A 23,082-nucleotide genomic window follows, 5' to 3' on the forward strand; every position below is an offset into this window, starting at 1 on the left:
AAAAAAGATACAAAAGCTTATGTTATGTGTCTTTTTCAACCCTTGGCTGCCTAATTGAAATAACGTACATGTAATTGACAATATGATTTATTAGACAATAGGAACCCCACTCAATTAAATCTGGCTGGTTTGCTAACTTGTCTTGGGTGGACACCAGTACCAGGTAATGAAGGAAATGGTGCAAGAAATCACATAGTGGACAAAAAAGGACCATGTGTTAGACTTGACTTGAGCCATGTTTAAATCATCAAATTTTAGCATATTATGAATTAATCATGTCCAAAATTATTATTGAATCACCATCCCAAAAAGTCCCTGTGAGCTACAAGTATAATTTATTTTTTTTTTGCCAGTTTGGTAGGGACATCTGTAGTCATAGCTGAGGTTGCTATGACTGCCTAACCGTAGTAAGCAGTGTGTAAATTCTCAGTAGGAAGTACAAGGAAGCTATGCTCTTGCTGCCTCCTTTGCCTTTCCTGAAGTACCAGAAAGCTGGTGCTGCCATCAGCTCTGAAAGAATATTGTGCAATGGGTGCAATGTGGCAGCTATTGCTGTGTTAAATTGCGAGGAGAAACCCTGTTTGGGCTTTTGCTCTTTGGCAGCATTTAGAACTGAAAGGTTATATCTCTAGAGATCTCTCCATTTTGTTTCCCAGTTATGGATTTCTGTCCAGAAATTATTATCCTTCACTGGTTTTCTTCCCTAAAAACAATGCAAGTGTTGGTACATTTTCCCTGATTAAAATTCTGTTTCTCTTTACATGAATCTCTTAGCCCTCTTCCTTTTTCAGAATATAGATGGTCAGCCATCTTTTCTTCATATTGCATCATTCAACTGACTTGTCTTTTTCTTTTCTTTAGATGTTTCCAGATGTGTGGCTGAGAGGAAGTATACCCAGGAACAAGCTCGTAAAGAATTTCAACAAGTGTTTATCCCAGAATGCAATGATGATGGCACATATAGTCAGGTTGAAAATTTTTCATTTAGTATCTTGCATGGCTGTAAAGTCAGAATATGTGTGTTTGAAAAGGGTAAAGAAGAGACAAATGCAATGACGAGAAATGTAATTTCAATTTAAATGTACTTTGTGCTAACACTGACATCAAAAAAATTGAAGGAAAATCCTTGTTATGTGCAGAGTCCTTGTTCTTTTTTTCAGAGTTGGCCAGCAAAAGAGCCAAACATTACTATTGTTTGTGTAATACCTTCCCTGTTCTTCTAGGATGAGGCAACTGAGTCATTCTTGCAGCCCCCTGAATACAGATTAGATGGGAAAATACTTGGAATTTCTGATCTGTTCCTGATTTGAACCAGAAATCTTGAGACCAGAGTGCATGTCTTAGTGCTAAAGCATGAATCATACAAGATTCTTCCCTATTCTCAACTGAATTTCTTTCCAAACACATGTTCTGAGACTAATTTACTTAGCTTAGATCATGGAATTCAGAAGGGACACAGTTAGAGGCTTAACCTGTGATACATATTCCAGTTAAGATCACCTTCTGCCACCTCTGTACTGCATTTCAGTTGTGGATTTGTGCAGAAGACGGTGAGGGAAGTGATGTTGGCCCTTAGGAAATATAATGCAATTGATTTCTAAGTGGAATTCCAAGAGTTTCCTTTCTGACAGCTTGAGACATGAATAATGCTGGCAGAAGCACTCTGTCATGCTCCTTCAGTGGGTGGAACAATATGTTCTTTATGTGGAAAAAACCTCAAGATTGCTTGTTTCAGGAACAGTTTTTGTGTCCCTTGAGGAACTTCCTTGTGAGGTCTTTATAACACCTGCACCTCACTGATTTAAGATAGGGTGTAAACAACCACATATTTCAATAGTTTTCTCTTCAATTTGATTCTGAAGGACCTACCACACTTTGCTTGAAATATGCTGTATGCTAAAAAATCATATGTAGGACTGAGATTAGGTCCAGTTTGGTTTCCTCTTTTAGGTTTTGTCAATATAGTTTGCTGGATTAGTCTTTTGTACTCACAGGTGTGATTGCTGTGGGATTTCTGACAAGCTGCACGTGGTTCATGTTGTTTCTGACAGGTTCAGTGCCATAGTTACACTGGATACTGCTGGTGTGTCACTCCCAATGGTCGTCCTATCAGTGGTACTGCTGTGGCCCACAAAACTCCCCGCTGCCCAGGTAAATCTTGTTTGGCTGGCCAGGATATGACAGTGTGTCATGAATAGCAGAGTTTGTCTGTAGCATCTTACTAGACTTAAGGAAAAGAATTCTTCATTGGAAGAGTGGTTAAGCACAGAAACAGGTGCTAGTGAATGTCCCATCCCTAGTGGCAAAATTCAGCTGGATGAGGCTCTGAGAAAGTTGGTCTGGCTTTTCATATAGACCTGCATGAAATCTAAGGTCACCGTCACCCTAAACCTCCCTATGATTTTGGCATCCCTCTACTTTATTTGTACTTTAATCTAGCTATTGAAGGGTTTTTCTGCAGTGGTTATTTGTACCATATTTATGTGTCCATATATGAAGTCATGCAACTGACCTATGGATACAGTACTTTACGTTGAAACTCTCTTGCACATAAACTCATTGCAAAAAAATTTCAGAGGAATTTGCCTTTTTCAGATATTTAGAGTACAGGAAAAAAACCCATGCCAACAAAAAATACAGAGTGGGAATATGTGTTTGTAGCAAAGCCCAGTGAAAGAACTCCTACATCAGATTCCATGAATGACCAAATCCAGAGGAGAAATTAGAACAATAACAAAAAAAAGCATTAAGAACATAATGAAATCACTGTCTTATAAATGCATAATGAAAGCACTACCTTGAGTGCTGCCTTTTGTCTTTCCTCAGGACAATTAACAGGTTCAGTCTTTTAGGGATTTTTTTCTGACCCTATTTCATTAAAATTGAAAATAAATATAAATCCCAAGAGTATGAACAGTTGTCAGAATTGCTGTTGACCTCTCTTGAGATTGACAGAATTGCACAAAAATAACTACAAATATTTGCTCTCTATCTATTACATTACTGTTTGTGCTGCAGCACCATTCTCTGTCAGAAGGCCAGAGAAATAGCTTTAAAAAGTCAATCCTGTAATGAGAATGGCACTGAAAAAGAGAGTGGATTGGGGCCTTTGAGGGAATTCATTTGGCCTGATCTACTTCAATCATTCATTGAGGTTTTTGATAAATAGATGGAGGAAGGTAGAGGCCATTGAGAAAGTTTCAATAAAGTTTATAAAATGTTAATTTCACTTTTAAGGTCTTTCTTGTTTAAATGACTTGCTGAATCTTCCATGCATTTTGCCTGAAAGAATACTCTTCAGAATATTCCTTTTGATCCAGTCTGAAAAGTCACTGTGGAATGATAGTCAATTGTGAAAAATAATATAAAATATTCAGAAACCTTAAAATAGAGGTAAATGCGCATTCATTTTAGTGTAATTATTGCTTATGACTGGTTTGCATCTTCAGAAGACACATGGATATGTCTTCTTTAGTTGTGGATGCCCCAATCCTGAAAATGTTCAAGGCCGGGTCGGATGGGGCTCCAAGAAACCTGCTGTAACGGAAGGCATCCCTGCCCATGGCAGGGAGGCTGGAAAGAAATAAGCTTTAAAGTCTCTTCCAAACTATTCTATAATTCTTTGATTCTATAGCTAGGGTAAAGCTTTTGTGCTTCAATGTAATTTTGAGTAGAGGTGCTTTTACATGCCCATAGCCAGGGCTTTCTGAAAGCAGGCCTTCATTGCTTTCTCTGCAAAATCCGTTGTAGCTTCCTTCCTTCCTGTCCTTTCACTGACATCAGTGAAAAAAGGGCTATGCTGATGCTAAAAGTTCAATACATAGTTGTTTTTCAGATGTTTCATAACACATGCCGCTATTTTTGGCTCAAAATGTTATTGAGTTACTATATTTTCACTTTTTCTATTTGTACCTGATATTATTGAGGAGAAGTTGCAGTGTAGTTCCAATCTAATTAATAGATTAATATGAGAATTATTCTATCTCTACATTTTACAGAAATGCTAAGGTGAAGGTCATAGTAGCACTCAAATTGAATTTAGTAGCTCAGAGATAAATAAAGTGCTCCAGGGCCCAGGTGAGTATGCAGAGTCTGATTTTGCTCCATGGAAGACTGTGGGTAATTTTTCAGTTGTTATGACACCCTGTGGGATTACCTCTGCACATTTCCTCCCCTTCTTGTATCAGCGTTTTACTGTTCACTACTTCTCCTTTGTCCCTCAGGAAAGAAGTCCAGCTACAGCAGAGTTTGGAAGTAAGACTTGAAATGCTAGGGGATTTTGCAGTGGTATTGGCTAAGAAATCAGTTTTGAGAGATCTGGAAAAACCTTCTCATTCAGCAGAGAAGACAGCTACAGATTTTCTCAGAAAGAACCTTATTATGGTATAATAAGGCAAAACTTTGTTCTTATATCGCAGAATGAAAGTCTGATACACAATTGCACCCTTCTCCCATTTCCCTCTATATATTCAAAATTGCCATCTGTTTAGGATAAGGAATTTTCAGGTTTTTTTCCCCCAAGAATGTTGATGTTTTCCAGATCACCACTGATTCCCGTTCCTGTATTTAGTACGACTATGCACAGGAATTACGATCAAAACTTCAGTGGTTCAACTGAAGTTAAGTAGAAGTACTCCTGTTTTAACTAGTATTTTAGGAATGCCGTTTCTTCTAATAGTGTTGTCTCTAGTCAGTCTAACACACTGCGTCATTTCTAGTCTTGATGAAGGAATTGCCTTGCTATTTTTGATGTTGCAGGCAGACCTCCTGCAATGGTGGCATCCTGACACCAGCATGTTTCTGCATTTTCACATGCTTCCATGTATTCTGTAGGCTTGATGTTATAGTTATTTTAAAAACTTTTATGCAAATATTTCAATTTACATGCACCAGACCTTTTTCTCTCGGGATCGCTTTTGCCACCTCTACCCTTAAGAGGAGAATGTGTACAGACATTCAAGATGTTTTTGTAATTATTTTCTCATTGGTAATGTGCTACCATGGAATGTGGGAAAATTCCTTGTTTTAATGAAAATGTTCAGTTAATTTTCGGTTCTAAGTTAGTTCTTCAGTAACTTCAGATAAGGTTCAAATATACATCCAATCAACTGTGCTATTCCTAAATTATGGGATAATTTTTACCTTTCGTTTTCTCCCAGTGGAACTACCTTTGACTTTGGTGAATACACAGAAATAAGAAAGAAGAGCATGGCAGCCTGTAAGAGTTTGGATTTTAATAGAGGAAATTTGCAGCAGAATTTAGGTTTGGCAGTTGAGACTTTGGTTTACTAGTTCCATCTCTTATCCATGCTTCACATTTACGGTGTGATACCAGATATGTGAAGCAGTCTCTACATTTCTCTAACTGCTAATATTGGTTAGCTGCATAATGTGATGGTTCCTAAAATTTGCTCAAGTCTGAAAAGTATCATGTATATTTTTTATGCATCAACAATAGCTGTATGAGCCATTTTTTACTCATTGGTTTGTTTTGGTTGCTCTTATTTAAGCTGTCTTTTCTGCTAGAGACAAAATATGTGGAAGGATGAAAGTCACAAACAGCATTAAAAAATGCAGGACTCTTCAACTGTTTTATGTGAATCTTTGCTTTAATTACTTCTTTACCTGAAAGAGGCTCTTCTTCTATACTTTCCAGTTTTTCCCACAGCAACACTTGGTACTGCTAAGACGCACATGTTAAATCCCAGAATGCCGTTCTACTCCATGGAAATAATCTTCACTATTGCAGGAGCAATGGGGAGAAGGAGAGTAAATCAAACACATTCCCATGACAGCATTTAAAAGAAAACTCCTTAAAAATGATGAATGTCCCCTAGTACTTTCACTAAAGAACACCAGACATAAAAAAAGACATTTTTACAACTCTCCATCTCTGTTATCAGCACTTCAGGGAACTACAGAAATTCCATAGTCACTGAGTCCTGGGAAATGGGGCAGAAGTTGAGAAGCAGGTGTTAAATTATCATTAAAAAATACAGTGTTTGCCTATTGTTGGGGTTTTATGCCTTATTAACTATTTTGAGCTTCTGCCAGTGAGATTGCAGAGGTATGGAGACGTGTTTATTTCCCTGTAAAGAAGTTTTGCTACCTTTTGATTATGACATAATCATGTTTTATGGCCTGAATTTCCCTTTAGAAATTCAGAACTCTTCCAGCCTGTATAGTATTATGATCAGATAATATGATGAAAACAAATATATTTGGGAAGGGAATGAACTTTTAAAATATACATTATATTGGTTTTGTTATCCTTGGATCATTCTTTCCCCATACACAGTACTTTGTCTATACATACACATTCAGACACACCTATAGGTGAGATAAAGGATAGCATGGAAAGGTTACTTATCTTGATATCTTCATTCAATTATTACATATCAAATATTCCTTGGTAGGAGATCAGAAATCATTATCTAAACTAGAGAATAATAGACTTTCGCCTTCTCTTTTAAAGCCCAGTCTTGTATGCTCAGAACAATTGAAAGTAGATATGCTAAAATCACAAACCACAAAACTCATATCATGTTCCCTGGAAGGGAATTGTGCCTCAGAACCTGTTGGAGCGAAACTGGGTGGAACTGTGGGGTTTGCAATAAACTAAGGCACGAATATGTCTTCTTTTAAAAAGGAAATTAAATTCATCATGGCTAAGCAAATTACAAGCTAGAATGGTACTAAATTCTTAATTAAAGTAATGCTGCTGAATCTAATACCTCTACTTGCCCTCTCCCATTCCATAGCATATTTATTTATGTGGTGATTTGGTTGCTTACAGTGTACTGAAAACTTGGAAGCCAATTGCATAGCCCAACTTTTAGATAAGTTAGAAATTGCCTTTGTTTCTTGCCTTGCGGCAAATGTGAGGATTTGTCAAGAGTATTGAAGATATAATTTCCTAAAAACTTGCAAATGCAACTTCCTATCACCACTGAAGCTAGAAGTATTTCTACCATAAATATATTCAGAAAATGGTTAAAAAAAGATAAAAATGCAATAGCTCCTCCTTACCTTGATTTTGGAGACAACAAGAACTGTTTATGCTGCATAAATTGAAAATTTCAGGTGAAACTATGTGAAGGACACATGTTTTCCTTTGTAGGAAATTCTGTGAATATTTTTGTTAACTTCCTAAGACTGTTAAAAAAATGTTAGCCCAGTAAACCTAATTTTCTTAGCATTAATCTAATTTTTTAGTGAAATTAGATTCACTATGATAAAGTTAGTCTTTGTAAATGCCACTGTCTTCCCCATTTATCAATTTTCCATGAAAATTTAGGGTAAAAAAAAATGCGAGCCCAGAAAAAAGAACTTAATTCTCCCTAACTGTACATGAATATCGTATAGTCATTCTCACCGTTTCACATATAGAGGGGGAAACCTGAATGTATCTGGAAAGATTTTTCTCCTTTGGGTTTAAGATGTGGAATATTATGTATGTTTCACCAATGTGTTAAATCACTTAGGCATGAACTGAATTTAAAGTTCAACTTACACTAGTAGTTCTGAATGTACATAGAGAGACAACGCTGGTGCCAAACTGGGGCTTTACTTAACATGCTGTTTTTGGTGCAGGGGGGTATTAGTGGCATTCATTACACGTATTCCCCCCTGCTGAGACCTCATTTCTAGTCAACAAACTAAAAAATAGTTTAAATGCTTTAGTGTGGGTGAGAATCAGGCCTGAAATCTCTGGATTTGAAAGAAAATTATAATTATAAGCCTGTGAATCAAAACGAAATTCAGATACTACAGAGTTAATTGTAGCTGGATGAAATTTGAGGAAAGATTGGATCACTGGTATTTAGTGCAATTAGAAAAACCTGTAATTTTGTATGTAGTACTTCCGAAAACTGGAACATCTTATTTGAATTCAAGCTGAGCCTTTTATCAAATGCAAGCCAAGCACCAAAAAACTCAGATCTACTGGCTTCAGCATAAATGGAAAAATCTGCCTCTTCTTCAGAGTAAATAATATGGATTAGTATTGCAATCTCTTCTGAGCAAACTACCCCAAACACCTTTGGATATAATTCCTACAAGATAGCAATTTTATTTTTCCTGCCTGAGTTGATACTGATGCATCCCTAAGTATATTGAATTTCTGGTGACCCAAAGATAATATAATAAAAATACACTATTGACACAAAAGGAAACACGTCTAAACAAGAATATTTTTGATATGGTGAATCCTTCAGAAGGTAATACCAGCTCGGCTGCATTGCCAGTATTCTTTTATAGAGGCTTTAAAATCATCAGAGCAGATTTGTGACTTTAGGCATCTACCCTCTGGCAGATTCCTTGTCTAAATTTCCTGCTGAAGTAACCATTGGTTCAGCATTGCAGGCAAAGCCTGTGATTTAGTGGGTTCTCTTGTTTAAATTGTCCTTTTAGAACAGATTTATTGTGCTACAAGGTTTGGGATTTCTTTTACTTTGTTTTAAACACAGTGAACGTAATTATTTCAAAGGGAATAAATTAGGAAAATTAAGGTAACCAAATTATTTCACACACATACAAGCATGTGCCAGATGTGTGTTGGGGTCTTTTATTGTTTCAAAAAGGTGTATGTAAGAAGAGACTATGTGTTAAGAATTTATAGACTTCATGCTTTTTAAATTTTGATTACTCCACGTGGGCTCTTCAGAGAGAAAAATACCACTTTTAAAGGTGATTTTTAATGTAACAGAGACAAATAAATTGTTAAAAAATGTCTAGGAGTTAGAATCATAAAAACAGGTGTAATAATGACACATAAGCCAGAAATAAGGAAATATTTCCGTTTTAAAACCTAAAGCCTCCTGAAAAAAAACTACTAAGAAAACTAGTAGATTCTCCATTTTTTGATGACCTGAAAACAAGACTGGATTCTTGGTTGGAGTCCAGGCTGGTAGAATAAGCTGTTAAACCCCATCTCTTCTAATCTTCTTGACTCCCTTCTCACATCTGCTGTCTCTTTTCCTAAGGGCCACAGCTCTGGGGATGTGTCTGAAAACAGTTCAGGTTCAAACTCAGAATAAGGTGCTGTGTTTCTGCCGCCCCAGCAAACACACGTACTTACCCACATCAGCATAGGATTTCCACAAGGCTTTGTTTGAGGTGTTTAAAGCAGAAAGGGGCAGTTTTTAATCTGAGCCAGGACTGGGCTAGAGGCTGAAGAAGCCCCTCAGAGCAGCTGAGGTGTGTGGTCAAGACTTTAAGGGAGCATAAGGGGGTGATTCTGGGGTGATGCTTCTTACTGCAAAACCTGTCCTTGCTGGGGCAGTGGGGAAGGGAAATGGTGACTCTGCAGCATGTGAGCATGTTCTTGCACTTGTCTATGTAGTGTTTAACGTTATCTCTTTCTCAAGTCCTGTGGTGGCCAAGAAGTAGAGTCTGACAGTGTATGGATCGAACATAAATGTAGAAGTCAAGCAAAGCTAAAACCTCTGGTTTGCAAGGGAAGAATTTGCTGATATTTATTGCTGTAATATACAAAAATGAATCATTAGAGCTGAACTGTGTTTCTTAGATAACATATTAAAATAAAAAGTAATATTTTTCGATTAATTCCCTTTTCCAATTGCAGGTTCAGTGAGTGAGAAGCTACCACAACGAGAAGGTGCAGGTAAAACAGGTAAATATCTTAGTTGGCTGTTAAACAAAAACTAAAATAGCTTTTGGGTAAACTACTGTGATTTTTCCATAGATCTAAATTATCACATATTTGTGATGTATTATAACTGCATATATAGTATATATACATGCATACATGTTATTCATTTTACTTTTGCATTGTAGAAATTTAGTAAACTTATGAGTATAAACATATATATATGTATGCATGTATTTATATATGTACATAGGCACTATATTTTTCTAGTTTCAGTCCTACAGAATTTTCACTTCTGTACTGTTTGGAAGGTAACTTTCCTTCCCATAGCTGTACTCTGAAATATTTTCCCATACTGTTTTCTTGTTCTGGAGGAGAGATTATTCTGTCTGTTTCATAAAGATAACATTCTGCAGTATCAAAATCTTGGGAAACGGAGTCCTCAGTGTATTTCCATATCAACTGATGCTTGAGTCATCTTGGACCCAACACTTTGTTCTATATTGCGATTAATTCATCTGAGGTCTTGTCTTTATGGCCAGATAATTGTTGTTGTTAGATACAGATCATGGCATATATCTTGTTGGAAGGACAAAATCTGAGATGCATCCAACATAGCTGGTAGATTTAAATGAGGGAACTGTCTATGATTTAAACAAAATTAAAACTTACACTCTCCAAACACTTGAAACAATTTAAAATACTGAATAGTTCTGTCAGTTACACTGCATAAATTAATTTTAAAGAAGCTACTCATTTTTGTTCTAATGTTTATGCTTATCTGTTTGGTACAGTGTAAATATAATTGAAGTATCTTTTTACAGGAGCTTTTGTAGTATTGCAATATACCCAACATTTAAATAAACTATAGTGCTGTTAGGTTAAAAAAATGAGTACTTCTTTAAAGGCTAATAATTACAAAATGCTGGAAAATTGTTCCTTCATGTATTTCCAGACACACTGTGGGTTCCACTACCCTTAGGCTACCTATTTACTTTAGGTCAGAACTTTCATTTTCAGCTTTGAACTGAATGAACTATTCCATATATAAAACTTATCTGGAATCCTTTATTTTTGTTTGTGGCCATGACAGCTGAGTTGCTGAACCCTGAATGAACAGTCACAGAACAAGGAAATGAACACAATTTATCAGCTTTCCCTTCTCATCACATATGTTTGTGTCTCAAGTGACACAATTGCATTTTACTCATGCCCTGTTTTTATTGTCCAGCACAAGACTGCAACACAAAGGGCCTCTGACCGCGTTCCCAGGTTCTTCTTAAATGCTGCTGTCTTCTTCTCTCCACCCTTCTTCCACTGCCTTATGCTTTAAATAAAGTCATGTTGTCAGAGACATCTCAAACTCTGTAGAGACCAGGATCATCTGTCTACCTGTGCTTCAGCTTCACAATCAGTGTAGTAAAACATATTTTGTAGCTCAGCTTGCAAGGGTATAAATAACCATGAAACTCTCTGCTTATCTTTCCTCTGCATGTTCCGGCAGACTAACCAGGGGTGCCTCTGTGGGAGTACCTACCCATATTGTAGCCCAGCAAACTTAGGCAGGTTCACAGGGTTCTCACTGCTCCCGAAGACATGCTCCAGACCTCCAAGGTGTAGTCTGGAGAAGTCTACTCAAGACACTGAATAGACTTAACGTGACAGTCTCATGCACCAAAATGTCTCATAGATATGGACCTGGCGAGCCACATCTGTTGCAGCTGTGCACCTTGCTTTCTCTGGGTATTCCAATACTAAAAGAAAATTTCCAGCTGCAGATATTAGAGCTCAGGAGCTTTCTTTGTATGTTTGTAAATTTAAACATTAAACTGAACAGAAATGAAACTTAAAAGCTAATTCCTCAAGTATCTCCTCTGGCTCCACAATTCTCTCATCTATCCAAGGAAAATATTCAGACTCTCTGAAAAGCATAGTTGTCAGAGTTGGGATCACATCCCTCTTTTCTGATTCTTTGCTGACTGCAGGACTATGTTCTTGGTGACTGAACGCCGACAGCAAACAGAATTTAATCAGGTTTCTGTTTGAATATATGCATATATGGACTGGTATGCTTGTGCAAGCCAGGAAGGCCTATGCAATTAGTCTGTGAGATCTCTAGTTCATATAAATCATGAAATATCTGTTGAGTTAAAAAAAAAATAAAATTGATAAACTGCTTTAAATGCTCCTTGAACAAAGTTCAGGAGGCCAGTTTTGATTGGCCTGATAATAGCTGAAGTTGCACATTATGTCTGAATTTCAGGTAATAACATAAGACCAAATGTGTCACAAACTGAAATTGTGTACCAAAAGGCGATTTGAAAAATGCCATTTAAATGCAGGTCTGAGTTTCTGGCTTGGCTCTTGGTAATATCTACCTACCATAAATTACCCTTTGGAATTCTGGGTTTTCTGAATCACATACTGATTGATGATCTATATATATGTCTTGATTTTCAGTACACTAGGATACTCGATGGCCTCTCTGAAATTAATCAATGGTCTTATTCTACCACCCAGAGGACACCACAAAAATGCCAGCAAAACTACTGAGAAGTGTCAGTCTCTTATGGCATTGGAGCAAAGAACCCTGCCATTGTGTGGACATGAAGAACGAGCACTCTTAAAACAAATCTTTTTATGCCTTGGTTAAATCATTTTACACTGAAAATAAGTTCTTGTTGCTGCTGCTTTGGTTTTGTGAGAAACATGGAGGTCACTATTCCTTGGATGGAAATTCAGTTTTACCTGCTATCAATATTTACTTGGTATCTATATTTGCTGTGTACTAGGCTGTGACCTCTAGAGGTGAAGGTCAGAGTGCCCCCAAATCCTCTGAATGATTTGCATAAGGACAACACAGATTTAAGAAAACAGAAATGCAGACAGCAAAGAGAACAGTAGGCTCTTCTGAATTGCAGTAGCAAGAAGAAATGGAAAGAGATAGTGTGTTAGTCTTAAAGCTGCTACTCTCTTTTACCCTGGTAAGGCTATACGATAGAAGAAGCTTCTCAGTTCCCTTTGATTCTACCTTCTATGAAAATGACAGGAAAACAACCTCGTAACTATTTTGGTCCAAGATCCAACTGTGAACTTGCAAGAAATAGTAATAAAATCTTTGCATTTACTGTTTACCTTAGTCTTGGAGTTAGCTTCATGCTACAGGAAACAGTAATGACTGGAAAATCTGTACTAGCATGGCCTCCTGAGTCATATTGACCCAATATTGTCAATAATTTTAAATAGCAATAACATAATAAGGTAAAGATGGATCTTTGGTACTGTTCTTCCTAGTAAATGTTAATTTAAATAATTTTTTTGTTGAATTTTTCTTTTCCAGCACTATGTCCACTGTGTTTTACTGACCTTATGATTTCTCACATCTTCTTGTCATTTTTGTAATTTTTCCTCCCTCTTTTCTTGCAGTAATTGTTGGTAGTGGATGGATGGAGAAGGATGACCAGAGGATAACGGTTGTGCAAACAATAGTCTGGTTATATAATCTGTGAACCTTACTTATAAAATCTGCAAATCCTACTTATAGAATCTGCTTAAAATAGATCCTTCTGTGCTATAAAACCCTTTTATTTTAAGGCATCCAGTGGTCTGCAGCCACTCATTCTCCTCAGACTGTTTTTACTTTCACAGGTTTTACTTCTTCTATACATTTATCTAATTACTTCTTTATAAATGGTGATTTATCACTAAAATCTATAGGTATCAATGTGCAGTATTAGAAATTAAGAATTACACTCCAGAGAGCAACTTGATCACGTCATGCATCATGAAAGACCCTGCAATAAATTCATCAGCCACAACCTAAAAACCCATCCTTTTGTAAAATGTAGTCTGTATATGTAATAAATCTATGCTGTGTAGTGCCTATAAAAAATGTTTAAATTATTGTTTATTTACTGGCCGGGGCTATGTGCAAATCATTATTATCAATCATCTATGTACACTTATTTAGCTTACTCTCATAATTGTAGTCTCCTTGCAAATCTTTTCCATTCTGAATTCAGATGATGCCTCAGCTCCTGCACTGGAGACTCAGCCTCAAGGTGATGAAGAAGGTGAGCAAACTTAACAGTGTGGTACTAAACTATGTAATTAGGGACTATATTCCACAACAACAAATGCTACCTTAAGAGTATTTACAATTGCTGGGGTAGTTGCAAGAAATTGCAAGAAATTGCAAGCATCTGTACCTTGTTCAGGAACAGCAAAGACAATAAGCACAATAGAATATTTACTTACAAGCAGTGAATTGTGTGGGATTGATTTGAGATAACACTTTAGCTGTGGAGACCAGCATCAGCAAATTTAGTTGTCACTACTGAGGGCAGATACAGGTTTTAAACTTGAGCCAAAGTGCAGGTTAAAACTGTATGTTCAAATAAAGAAATTAAAGGGTAAATTCTACTCTCAACATATTGCCTAGTAGTATTACTGTTAAGGTTGAAGTTTTGTCAGGCTTCAGAATTTTGGTGCTTAGTAAATGTAAAGCTCAAGACCTAAATTCAATAATAGTTTTATGTTATGACTGCCTTACCACGCTCTGCAAATCTTGCAGAATCTGAATTTATTATATATTTTGGGTCCACACTAGGAGATTTTAATTCTAATTTTTATTCTAATTAACATAATTTTAGTCTAAAAGTGTTTCTTTCAACCTTTTGTACAAATAGGATAAGGAAGGGACTATTCATACCTTTGTATGTATAAAAGTTTTGACTGTCCTAATACAAACCAGTGTACCTTTTCTTTTAGACCTATGTATCTATAAAACTAGCCACTTATTCAGTTGCTAGCCTTTAAAAAATGTTAACATTTATAAGTTATTTTCTATTGCCTTTTTTTTCTAGATATAGCTTCTCGTTATCCTACACTGTGGACTGAACAAGTAAAGAGTAGACAAAACAAAACCAATAAAAGCTCAGGTAAGAAACTTATGTTGCCCTTACTTTGTAAAGCTCCTGTGAAGACATGCATGAGACCATTTTAATAACAATTATGCTTCCACTCTCATTGTAGGATAGTGACTTAATGATTTGCATGCTGATGACTTAGTAATAGCATTATAACTTCTTTTTAGAGAGGAGTGTTTTTGTCCAGACTTTATTTGCCTAAAATGATACTAGTCCACTAAAGTCTCTTGCACCTGTTAGTGGGTTTGACATTTAATTTTTGCATCCTCTTTAGTTCCCTGCCTCTTTGTTATCTCCTTTTTTTTGGGTGATGTGTAGTAAGAAGGTGTTTGTAAAATGACAGTGTGGGTTACATTTGTTTAGTGGTAAATCTTAGGAGGCAAACTGGAAAAAAACAAACTCCATCAGAAACCAGTTGCCAGCAAACAGGTTTTGGAAAGACAGTGTTATCAGCTTTTTGCTACATCAGTCCCCTGTGATTTACAGACGGATCACCAGCTTACTGGTGAATTACTGATGTTGCTTTTTAAAAATAATTGTTGAATTCTGGTTTTACTTATTTTCACCACTCTTCATAATTGAGCTTTGTAGACCTGGACTAGGAATGTCAGGTGAACGTCCTAAGACTGAAGTCTCTGTAATATTCAGATGCATTCAGTACTTTGGTGGAGTATAAATTTTGATGCCTTCATCACTGTTTCTTCCTTTCAGTGGGATAAACTTTAGAGAATCTTCCTTGTTTCTTTTTCTCTGGAAAAATATTGAGTTTGAAAAGAAACATTAATGATGCAGGCTAATATTCAGTAAATCACCCAAAACCATGCTTGAAATCCAGTAGAAATTTAAGTTATGCTTTACACTAAGTACTGCACTGAAGTATTTTACTGAATTGAGGCCTAAAAGGATTTAAAAAAAGACAAACAGTCATCATAAGAAAGAAAACAAGCATGCACACACACACACAAAATAAAAGTTGGGTTTATTTCTGGGAACTTGTTACCTCCAGTCCATCTAAAGATATATTCACAAAAGAAGACAAACCAGAAGCATAGTTTATCTGTCTTATGACTGCTAGCCCATGGTGAATTAGCATCAAAAGCATCGTGTTGGACTTGCTAACAGGACTTGCTCACAACTGTAGTGCCATACCTAGATTAGCAGAAGTAAGTCAAGAGACACTATGTAGCCAAACTTGCTGTAATTTGTAGGTGTACCTGATGTGCCAGAAGGGACTACTGCACTCTCTGCTGTATCTTCTCTTGTATGTGAAAAATGACATAATCAATCTACGCACTAAAAACATTGTTTTCAACAGTTGTGTAGACAGCATCTCTCTTCCAGACTCCCAGGTATACTGTGTGTCAGTGACCGTATATTAACAAGTAGTTTTTACTGGATGAACAGCACTGATATTCAGTAAACATGTTTTTAAGGCCTTCAAAAAGCCAAGATTTTTCCTTTATTACCTGTCAGAGTTGTGCCAAGGGTTTTGGGAACATCCATAGGGAATGAACTCTGGACTGTTATGTGTACATAACAGGAAAGACTTTGTCACTGAATCCAGTGGATTGTAAACTAACTACCTTCCTACTTCCAAGCTTCAGTATAAAGGATAAATATAGATTTCTTCTTTATTCAGTTTGCTTAGCAAACTCGGATTCAGGCTTGGTCGTACAAACACCAGAAAGCTTATTGAAAAGTATTTGTCTGAGTAAAATGAGCAGAATTTATGTCTGCATAGGAACTGTGTTTATAAGACAAAAAAATGAAACCAAATTTAGTTATAGTAGGCTACATTTTGTTTTGTTGTTTTGTAGTATCCCAAGTGCTTTCAAAGAAATTCTTGAGCTGCAAATAACACTATCACCTAGCCCTGCCTATAGAACATAACTTTAACTAAAAAAGCAAACCCTAACAATTTCAAGCAGGCTACAAATATCCTACTTAAAAGCTGTCTCTTTTAGTTTGTATTGCTTTTTTTTCTCTAGTTTTTACCTGAATATATGATCTACTATGTCATGATCAATATACCATGGTCACAAAAATAATTCTCTTGACTTGGTAAAGTTTTTTGTGAGCTGAATATCACAGATGAATACATTAAATTTATTGTACCCATCCTGAAGTGGTTTACTTTTGCTACACTACAAATGACCTGCCAGTTACAAGTAGCCAGTAAAATCAGCATAAGCTTTCAGGCTTTTGAAAACAGAAAGTAATGGCTCAGGAAATTCTAGTTTATATTAGTTATCCAGTGCATTCATTTAATTAAATCAGCCTAAATTAATTTAACATGGAGTAATGGCATTTGCAAGATTTACATATGCAAGTCAAGGAATTAGTGTATTATATATCCATTTTTTATAATTACTTCCTAGTGTGTATTCTTTTTGTTGGCTCAGAGAAATAAACCTTTGCTGCTCACTAAAGGTACTTGTGGAGTGGTATTTAATCTATTAGTTTTTGAGGACAAAATGTCACTCCTGGCAAAAACCCCATCAACTTTGGGTCATGGTACAATAACTGTTTAAAGTGGTTTATCTCCATCTTTGCTCTTTTTGTACATTGAAGATGATTTTCAGAATACTTTTTCTTTCCATAATTAGGAAAAAGTATGCACCTCATTGCTAAAATAATGTAGTTTTTGCTGAGATTATGTTTTATACATATGCGTTAGTGCCTTTGCAAATATTTTGTGAATATCCCCGCACTCCTCATTTCTTTCTCCATTTCACAGAAAATATTGTGGATTGGTCACATCAGATTGACACAAACAAGAATTACAGGAACAGCTATCACAAATAAACAGAAAACATTGAATACGGGAGTATATGGGTTCCAATTAAGACATCAAAATGTAGCAGCCTACACGCTGCTGTCTCTATGTGTGTTCAGTGTCTCAACTCCTGTTGTAGTTTGTGGAGATGTAACCAGTGTGGTCAGTGTAGCCTAGAAAGCCACCCACCAGGTCGTAACAGCATTGTAAAGCTAACTAGATAACTGGACCTCTCTAAGTATGGTGACCAGTTTAGCTCCCTAGCCGATATAAAGGTGTCTATGCTTTAGATGAACTTATTCACACACTGGTATCACTTGAAAATCCAGATGCTATTCTTTCAGAGCTTTAGTATTTTGTAAAGACCAGAGGACAGAAGGTTTTTTGCCTTGAAGAAACTGGATATTTTGGACTATGTTCTTAGCAATTGCCAGTTTCTGTGGCTTCAGAGCTCGGTGCAACTTGAATGTGTATGGAGAAGACAGTGCAGATACTTTCTCATTACCTAACAGGGAAAGTTAGGTTGGACTGTAGAACTCTTAGGTTTTCCTTGCTACATCTTCTCTATCAGCAGTATATATACCTGTGGGATTCTTGGGAACTAAGTGTGACTTTTTCAGAGGATGTATGCCATTTTTTGAGTTTGAATATAGGCAAAGAAAGTGTAGTTTAATCCTTTTCACAATTCCCAGTGAAGCTTCAGATTAATTTTCTTAGCTTGAATTTAAGAGCCATTATTTTCTGTCTGTTGTGGAAGCACTTCCATGAAAATAAATAGGTTGAGTTTAACTGCTAATATTTCTAATGTTCAAAAAGATTCTTGAAGTGCGAGTAATTTCTAAGTAGAACCTGTACACCAAAGAACAAATCATACTTAGCGTAAAATTTCATTAATTTTGCAAATGCAGGATACAAAAAGTCATCCATAATCTGAAATATACTTACATAGATGCTTAAGGACTTTAGAGATTCTGGTGATAATGTAATTCAAGATAAAGAAACAGGGTTGAATAATGTATTATTGGCTAAGACAAGGTACAGTTTCACCTATTTATTATTCAGTTCTATTCTCTTATTGTTAACACTTTAGTATTCTGTTTCCTTAAAAATTTAATAGTATGTCATTCTTAGCACTAATGATTCATATGTTCATTGATCACATATTTATTGATTGTATATTTAATGAGCATTATAAACCGATTGTAAAATTTGTTTGTGGATAATCTAGTATGAGCAGCACAATAGAAGAGAGGAAGAAATTGTTGCATTTCTTGGTAGTTTACTGTACTTGATTGGATACATGTGTTAAATTTTAAATACATTAAATGAGTGGGGAGAAACTGAATGTCCCCGTCAGTCAAGGGCAGAACTCTCAAACCATGTTTGAACCATTCATACTCTGACTACATGCTACTAGTTCACCTGATAGATCACATTTCATCTGGATCAGGCATAGACACGTGATGCAGTGTTTGTGCAAGCTTCATGCTTTCTACTATCTTTATGCTTATGTACTTTAAGCACGTGCTAGAGGACAAGCCATACATGATCCAACACAAAATAAGGTCGACTCAGAGGAAAACCTGGTCTGCCATTAAGACTTCTGGGGCAAGGTCAGGTTGTTAAAATTCTGAACACATCTATGCAAAGAGCAGTGGATTCAGAATTCAACGTCTCCTCAAACTATGGCTTTAGTGACTTCACAGATGCCCAGATTTCAGCCACTGCATCTGGATATTCTGGTAATGTAAAATCGTCATCATTTTTACTTCAGCTGTGCACACATGTAAGGAACACTTAGCTTTTTGTTTAATTTTCTGACACAATGGATTGTTTGTTGCTGCCTTTTTAATACAAACTATCAGTTTCAGGGCTTTAAAAATCTGTTACATGATTTTATCAATTAGTCCCAGTGAGCTTGATCCAGCAGGAGTTTCATTCTCAAAATACCATCTGGGTAAACACTGACATGCATATACATTAATGTAGTATGGACTGCCTGCAAATGCAAACGAAAACATTGGTATAATGTCTACTGAGAATACCTTCTTAGTAGACTAAAATTGTGAAATTTAAAGTGATACTGTAAATAACAATTATGTGTCTGTATGTATACCAAATAGTTGCTTGCATTTATCTGTCTGTATAGTCTGAATCCGTTGGCAAAACCTGCAAGTGAGACTGACTAATATGACAGAATGACATTCTGAGAGTTGAACGCTGTTTTTTTGCCTTGTCATCTGACAACTTTAAAGCATTTGTACATAAGAGTTTTTCTCACATGGAAACTATGTTGGTTGTCAATGAGGTTTCTGTCTTGGTATCTTGCTATGTTTTGTTTCTCAGAGGCAATTGTTCCAGTGGGATCCCTGTGCACAGATCATTCCCTGAAAGTTACCTTCTTATAAAGGACCAAGAAAAACCTTGTTCCATACTCCAAACTGAACCTGACTAACTTCCTCCTGCTATGCCTATCCTGACAGAAGTCAGTCTTGGAGTTAAAAAAAAATCTTCATGAAAAAAACCAAAACCAACGTTTTCTTTCAAAGGAAATAAATGTAAGAGTTTGTGTGTCTGCCCAACTACATCAATTCTAATAGCCATTCCTTTTTGGGCATAGGAAAATTAATAACTTAGAGACAGAACACTGAGTAACAGCTCAGTGACTTTGTATTTATTCTCATTAATTGTTGCATTTTCCAGATGTTGCTTTTAGTATTGACTGAAGATAAACTACATGCAGTTGAAGTTGTGTGAGCTAGCAAGAAAAAAAATAAGATCCAACTGTGTGTTTCCACTTAAGTATTTATTACAAAATAGTTAGAAGTGTTCTTGAAGTATTTTGAATCAGGCTTATTTTGCAATGTGAAGATTTGAGATATGAAACCAGTTATAACAGAAGGAAATCAAAATGGATATCATAATTAAGTGAGAAAAGAACACAGGCAAGAGGGGGAAGAAAATATTTTAAAAGCTTGTTGCCTCTCTGTTTCAGCAGGGTTTCCTAGGAAGTCGTGTGTTGGCCTGCAGAACCCTGGCTAATCTTCCGTTCTCAAATTTGATTGTATTCAGCATAAAAGGTGGGACAGACAAGGAGAAGTCCTACTTGCTCTTGCATTACGCATATATTGGACACTCAGAAATTGAGTTAAAATTAATATATAAAATATATTTGCATAGGAGAAGAGCCTGAGCAGAAGTGGTCCATTAGTTGCAAACCACTGATTTACCTAGGAAAACCAGAATTTTTTCTCTGCTATTACCTCATTTTAACTGTAAAGACAGTGTTTCCTTCCAGCAATTAGTGGGCGTGAGCCACACTCAAACATGGGATTTGCATTCCCAAACTTGTATTGTAAGGGCAGCCACTAGCTGTAGCTGGAGAAGTAGAAGTATGGTAATAAACTGTTGAAATATATCCATCTCATGCCTTCATAGGGCCTAGTGTATCTGATATCATCATGGTCTAAAAGTTACAACAGACTACTGTAAATCTGTGATATTCTGGCGTGGAGGTTTAATAATCCAGAGCACCTGAAATGGAATTGACTTGAGCTCTAAAAACCTCAATTCCAGTCATGAAAGGAAAGAAGTATTGATTTTAAATGTCTTCAAACATATCAAATGGTTATTAAGTTCACACACGGGTTCTGTCAATGGGAACTCAGTCCATTACAGATGGGCAATCAGTCTCTACCAAATTTTAGATGAGTTCAAGTCTATATATTATTGCTGTGAACTTCATAACTTGGACTCATCTGCAGGTCAACTCTCTACACAAGTAAAGGCACTAGCATTTTTCCATGACATCTACAGCAAGTCTGAATGTTTTGTGATAACCACAGATCTGGCTTTTGGGCCTTGTAAAATCTGCAGGTGCTGAAAGACATCAGCTGGTGACAGAACATTTGTTTTTTGGCTTGTTGCCTCAGCAACCTGTACATGGAAGTCAAAGAGGGAGCATTATGAGGGAGTTTAGTAAGAAAAACTGATAAAGGGGAAGACTGGAAGCTTCCAGAACAACAGTCTTATGGCTTTCTCAGACTCTATGGGTTGGCTCTGCTTGCTAATTCACTAGATGTTCACTTTAGAGTTCATGAATGAGCTCAACTATTTGGACTGAATGATAATTTCTGATTTGTATTTTACTCTTAAACCAGTACTGTTAAGAAACTGTTGGAGAGGGAGATGTGTAAGGCACTGTCACAACTTATATCCGCTACAGTCTTATTTTTAAATATTTTGAAGAGTAGGAGGTAGTTCTCTTTCTTCTCTTTCATTTGTTGTTGTTTTCCTGGCAAGTACCACAATAGTTTCAGAGTAGAATTATTTTTGAATATTGGTGGCAGGATACCCCTTGGCAGCTGAAAAACTCAAGGCTTTGAAACTACTAATTCACACCATTAAGGCTAATCAGTAAATGGTTGACTTTGTACCTAATAGAGAACTTTGTTTTACTTTTCAACAGCAATTTTTGATAATATCCTATTCTTGATTTAGGTATTACGCAAAGAGAGAACAATACTCTTCACCCTCTTCACCTTCTTCACCTGTGAATAAAGTTATTCGTCATACTCTGGTTCTCTTTCTTTTCCTTGCCTTGCTTTGCTTTGCCTGTCCTAAATTGGTAAAAGAAAATTACTGTTTTCTTTCAGTTCTTTCAGCCTCTTCCAAGAAGGTAAAACTTTCCAGACCTCCTGACCTCCTCACAGTGCTTGTATATTATGATTCATTCTTAATTTATAGGCTGCTGGATCATGCTTATTATAGAACTATCCTATCTTTAATAATCTTTTTCACAAGAATTTCCATTTATCTTCATTTACTTTTACATATTAGTTCAAAACTTTTAGAAAGATCAAGCAGTGACATTTCCAGGTTTTTCCTTCCACTACAGGGGAAGATCCTCCCATCCTAAACCATTAACAAATAGAGTTCTGTTTTACATCCAATTGATGTTCTTTATGCTCAGGATGTTCCAGGGTTTCATTAGACCCCCACTGTGGGGAAGAAAAAAAAATCTGTTTTATGCAAGATTGATAATTTCTATTTTACTGCGTGTGTTAAAATTTGATGCCAAAAGATAGTAATCTTTCCTGACCATTTTTAATTATATCACATTACTTTCTGCAGCAAGTAAATGACATAAAAGTCCTCCTTGAAGTTCTTCTTTCGTTTTCAGACATTCACTCCCCCACCTACCCGCAGCTTTCTATGGTTTGCCAGACATCAGATTGCATAATCAGAAAAGCATAAATAAGCTCCATAAATCCTAAGAGGGATGTCAGCCTGTCTATATTTTAATGACAGATGTAAAAAAAAAATCACATAAATCATGTCAATGCACAGAAATATATTAGACTGGATCATATCTAATGCCATAATCTTTCTGGAAAATACATAAAACTTTCAGTCAAGACAGTCTGGATCTGGCTATGGCTATACTATGATTGTTGGGTGGTATATAGAAGATAGATCTTCCAATGAGGTAAACAGTAAGAGCTGCCAGACCTTCCATCATCATCCCAAAGAACTGATAGTTAGGAGAAAATGCCTGTGTTCCATGGAGAGATGCAGTTTTCTCTTCTTTAAGTCAAATAACTGATTGTGCACCCTTCCAATAATTAAGCAAGTAGTGTTTGAAAAAGAAGCCAAAACCAGTTATGTGAACTGTGGAATTCTACTACTTGATCTGCACAAAAAATCTCTGACTGCTGTTAATGGAAATACAGACCATGAAAGGACCAGTGGTTACTTAACATATTGCT

The 23,082-nt window shown here is 36.3% G+C and overlaps 1 protein-coding gene across 2 annotated transcripts in view; it reads left to right on the plus strand.

Annotated features, from left to right (window-relative positions):
- Window positions 1-23,082, plus strand: part of SMOC2 (SPARC related modular calcium binding 2) — a 138,883-nt gene that overhangs the window by 54,640 nt on the left and 61,161 nt on the right. For both annotated transcript variants that reach the window (XM_039379561.1, XM_039379562.1), the window contains exons 3-7: window positions 862-968; window positions 2,052-2,151; window positions 9,587-9,634; window positions 13,633-13,683; window positions 14,476-14,550. In XM_039379561.1, the coding sequence (XP_039235495.1) occupies window positions 862-968; window positions 2,052-2,151; window positions 9,587-9,634; window positions 13,633-13,683; window positions 14,476-14,550 (381 nt within the window). The remainder of the gene's footprint in view (window positions 1-861; window positions 969-2,051; window positions 2,152-9,586; window positions 9,635-13,632; window positions 13,684-14,475; window positions 14,551-23,082) is intronic.

The sequence above is a fragment of the Pipra filicauda genome, unplaced genomic scaffold (genome assembly GCF_003945595.2).
Source record: "Pipra filicauda isolate LSUMZ 115617 unplaced genomic scaffold, ASM394559v2 scaffold16_size7369187_pilon, whole genome shotgun sequence".
In the NCBI taxonomy this organism is placed as follows: domain Eukaryota; kingdom Metazoa; phylum Chordata; class Aves; order Passeriformes; family Pipridae; genus Pipra; species Pipra filicauda.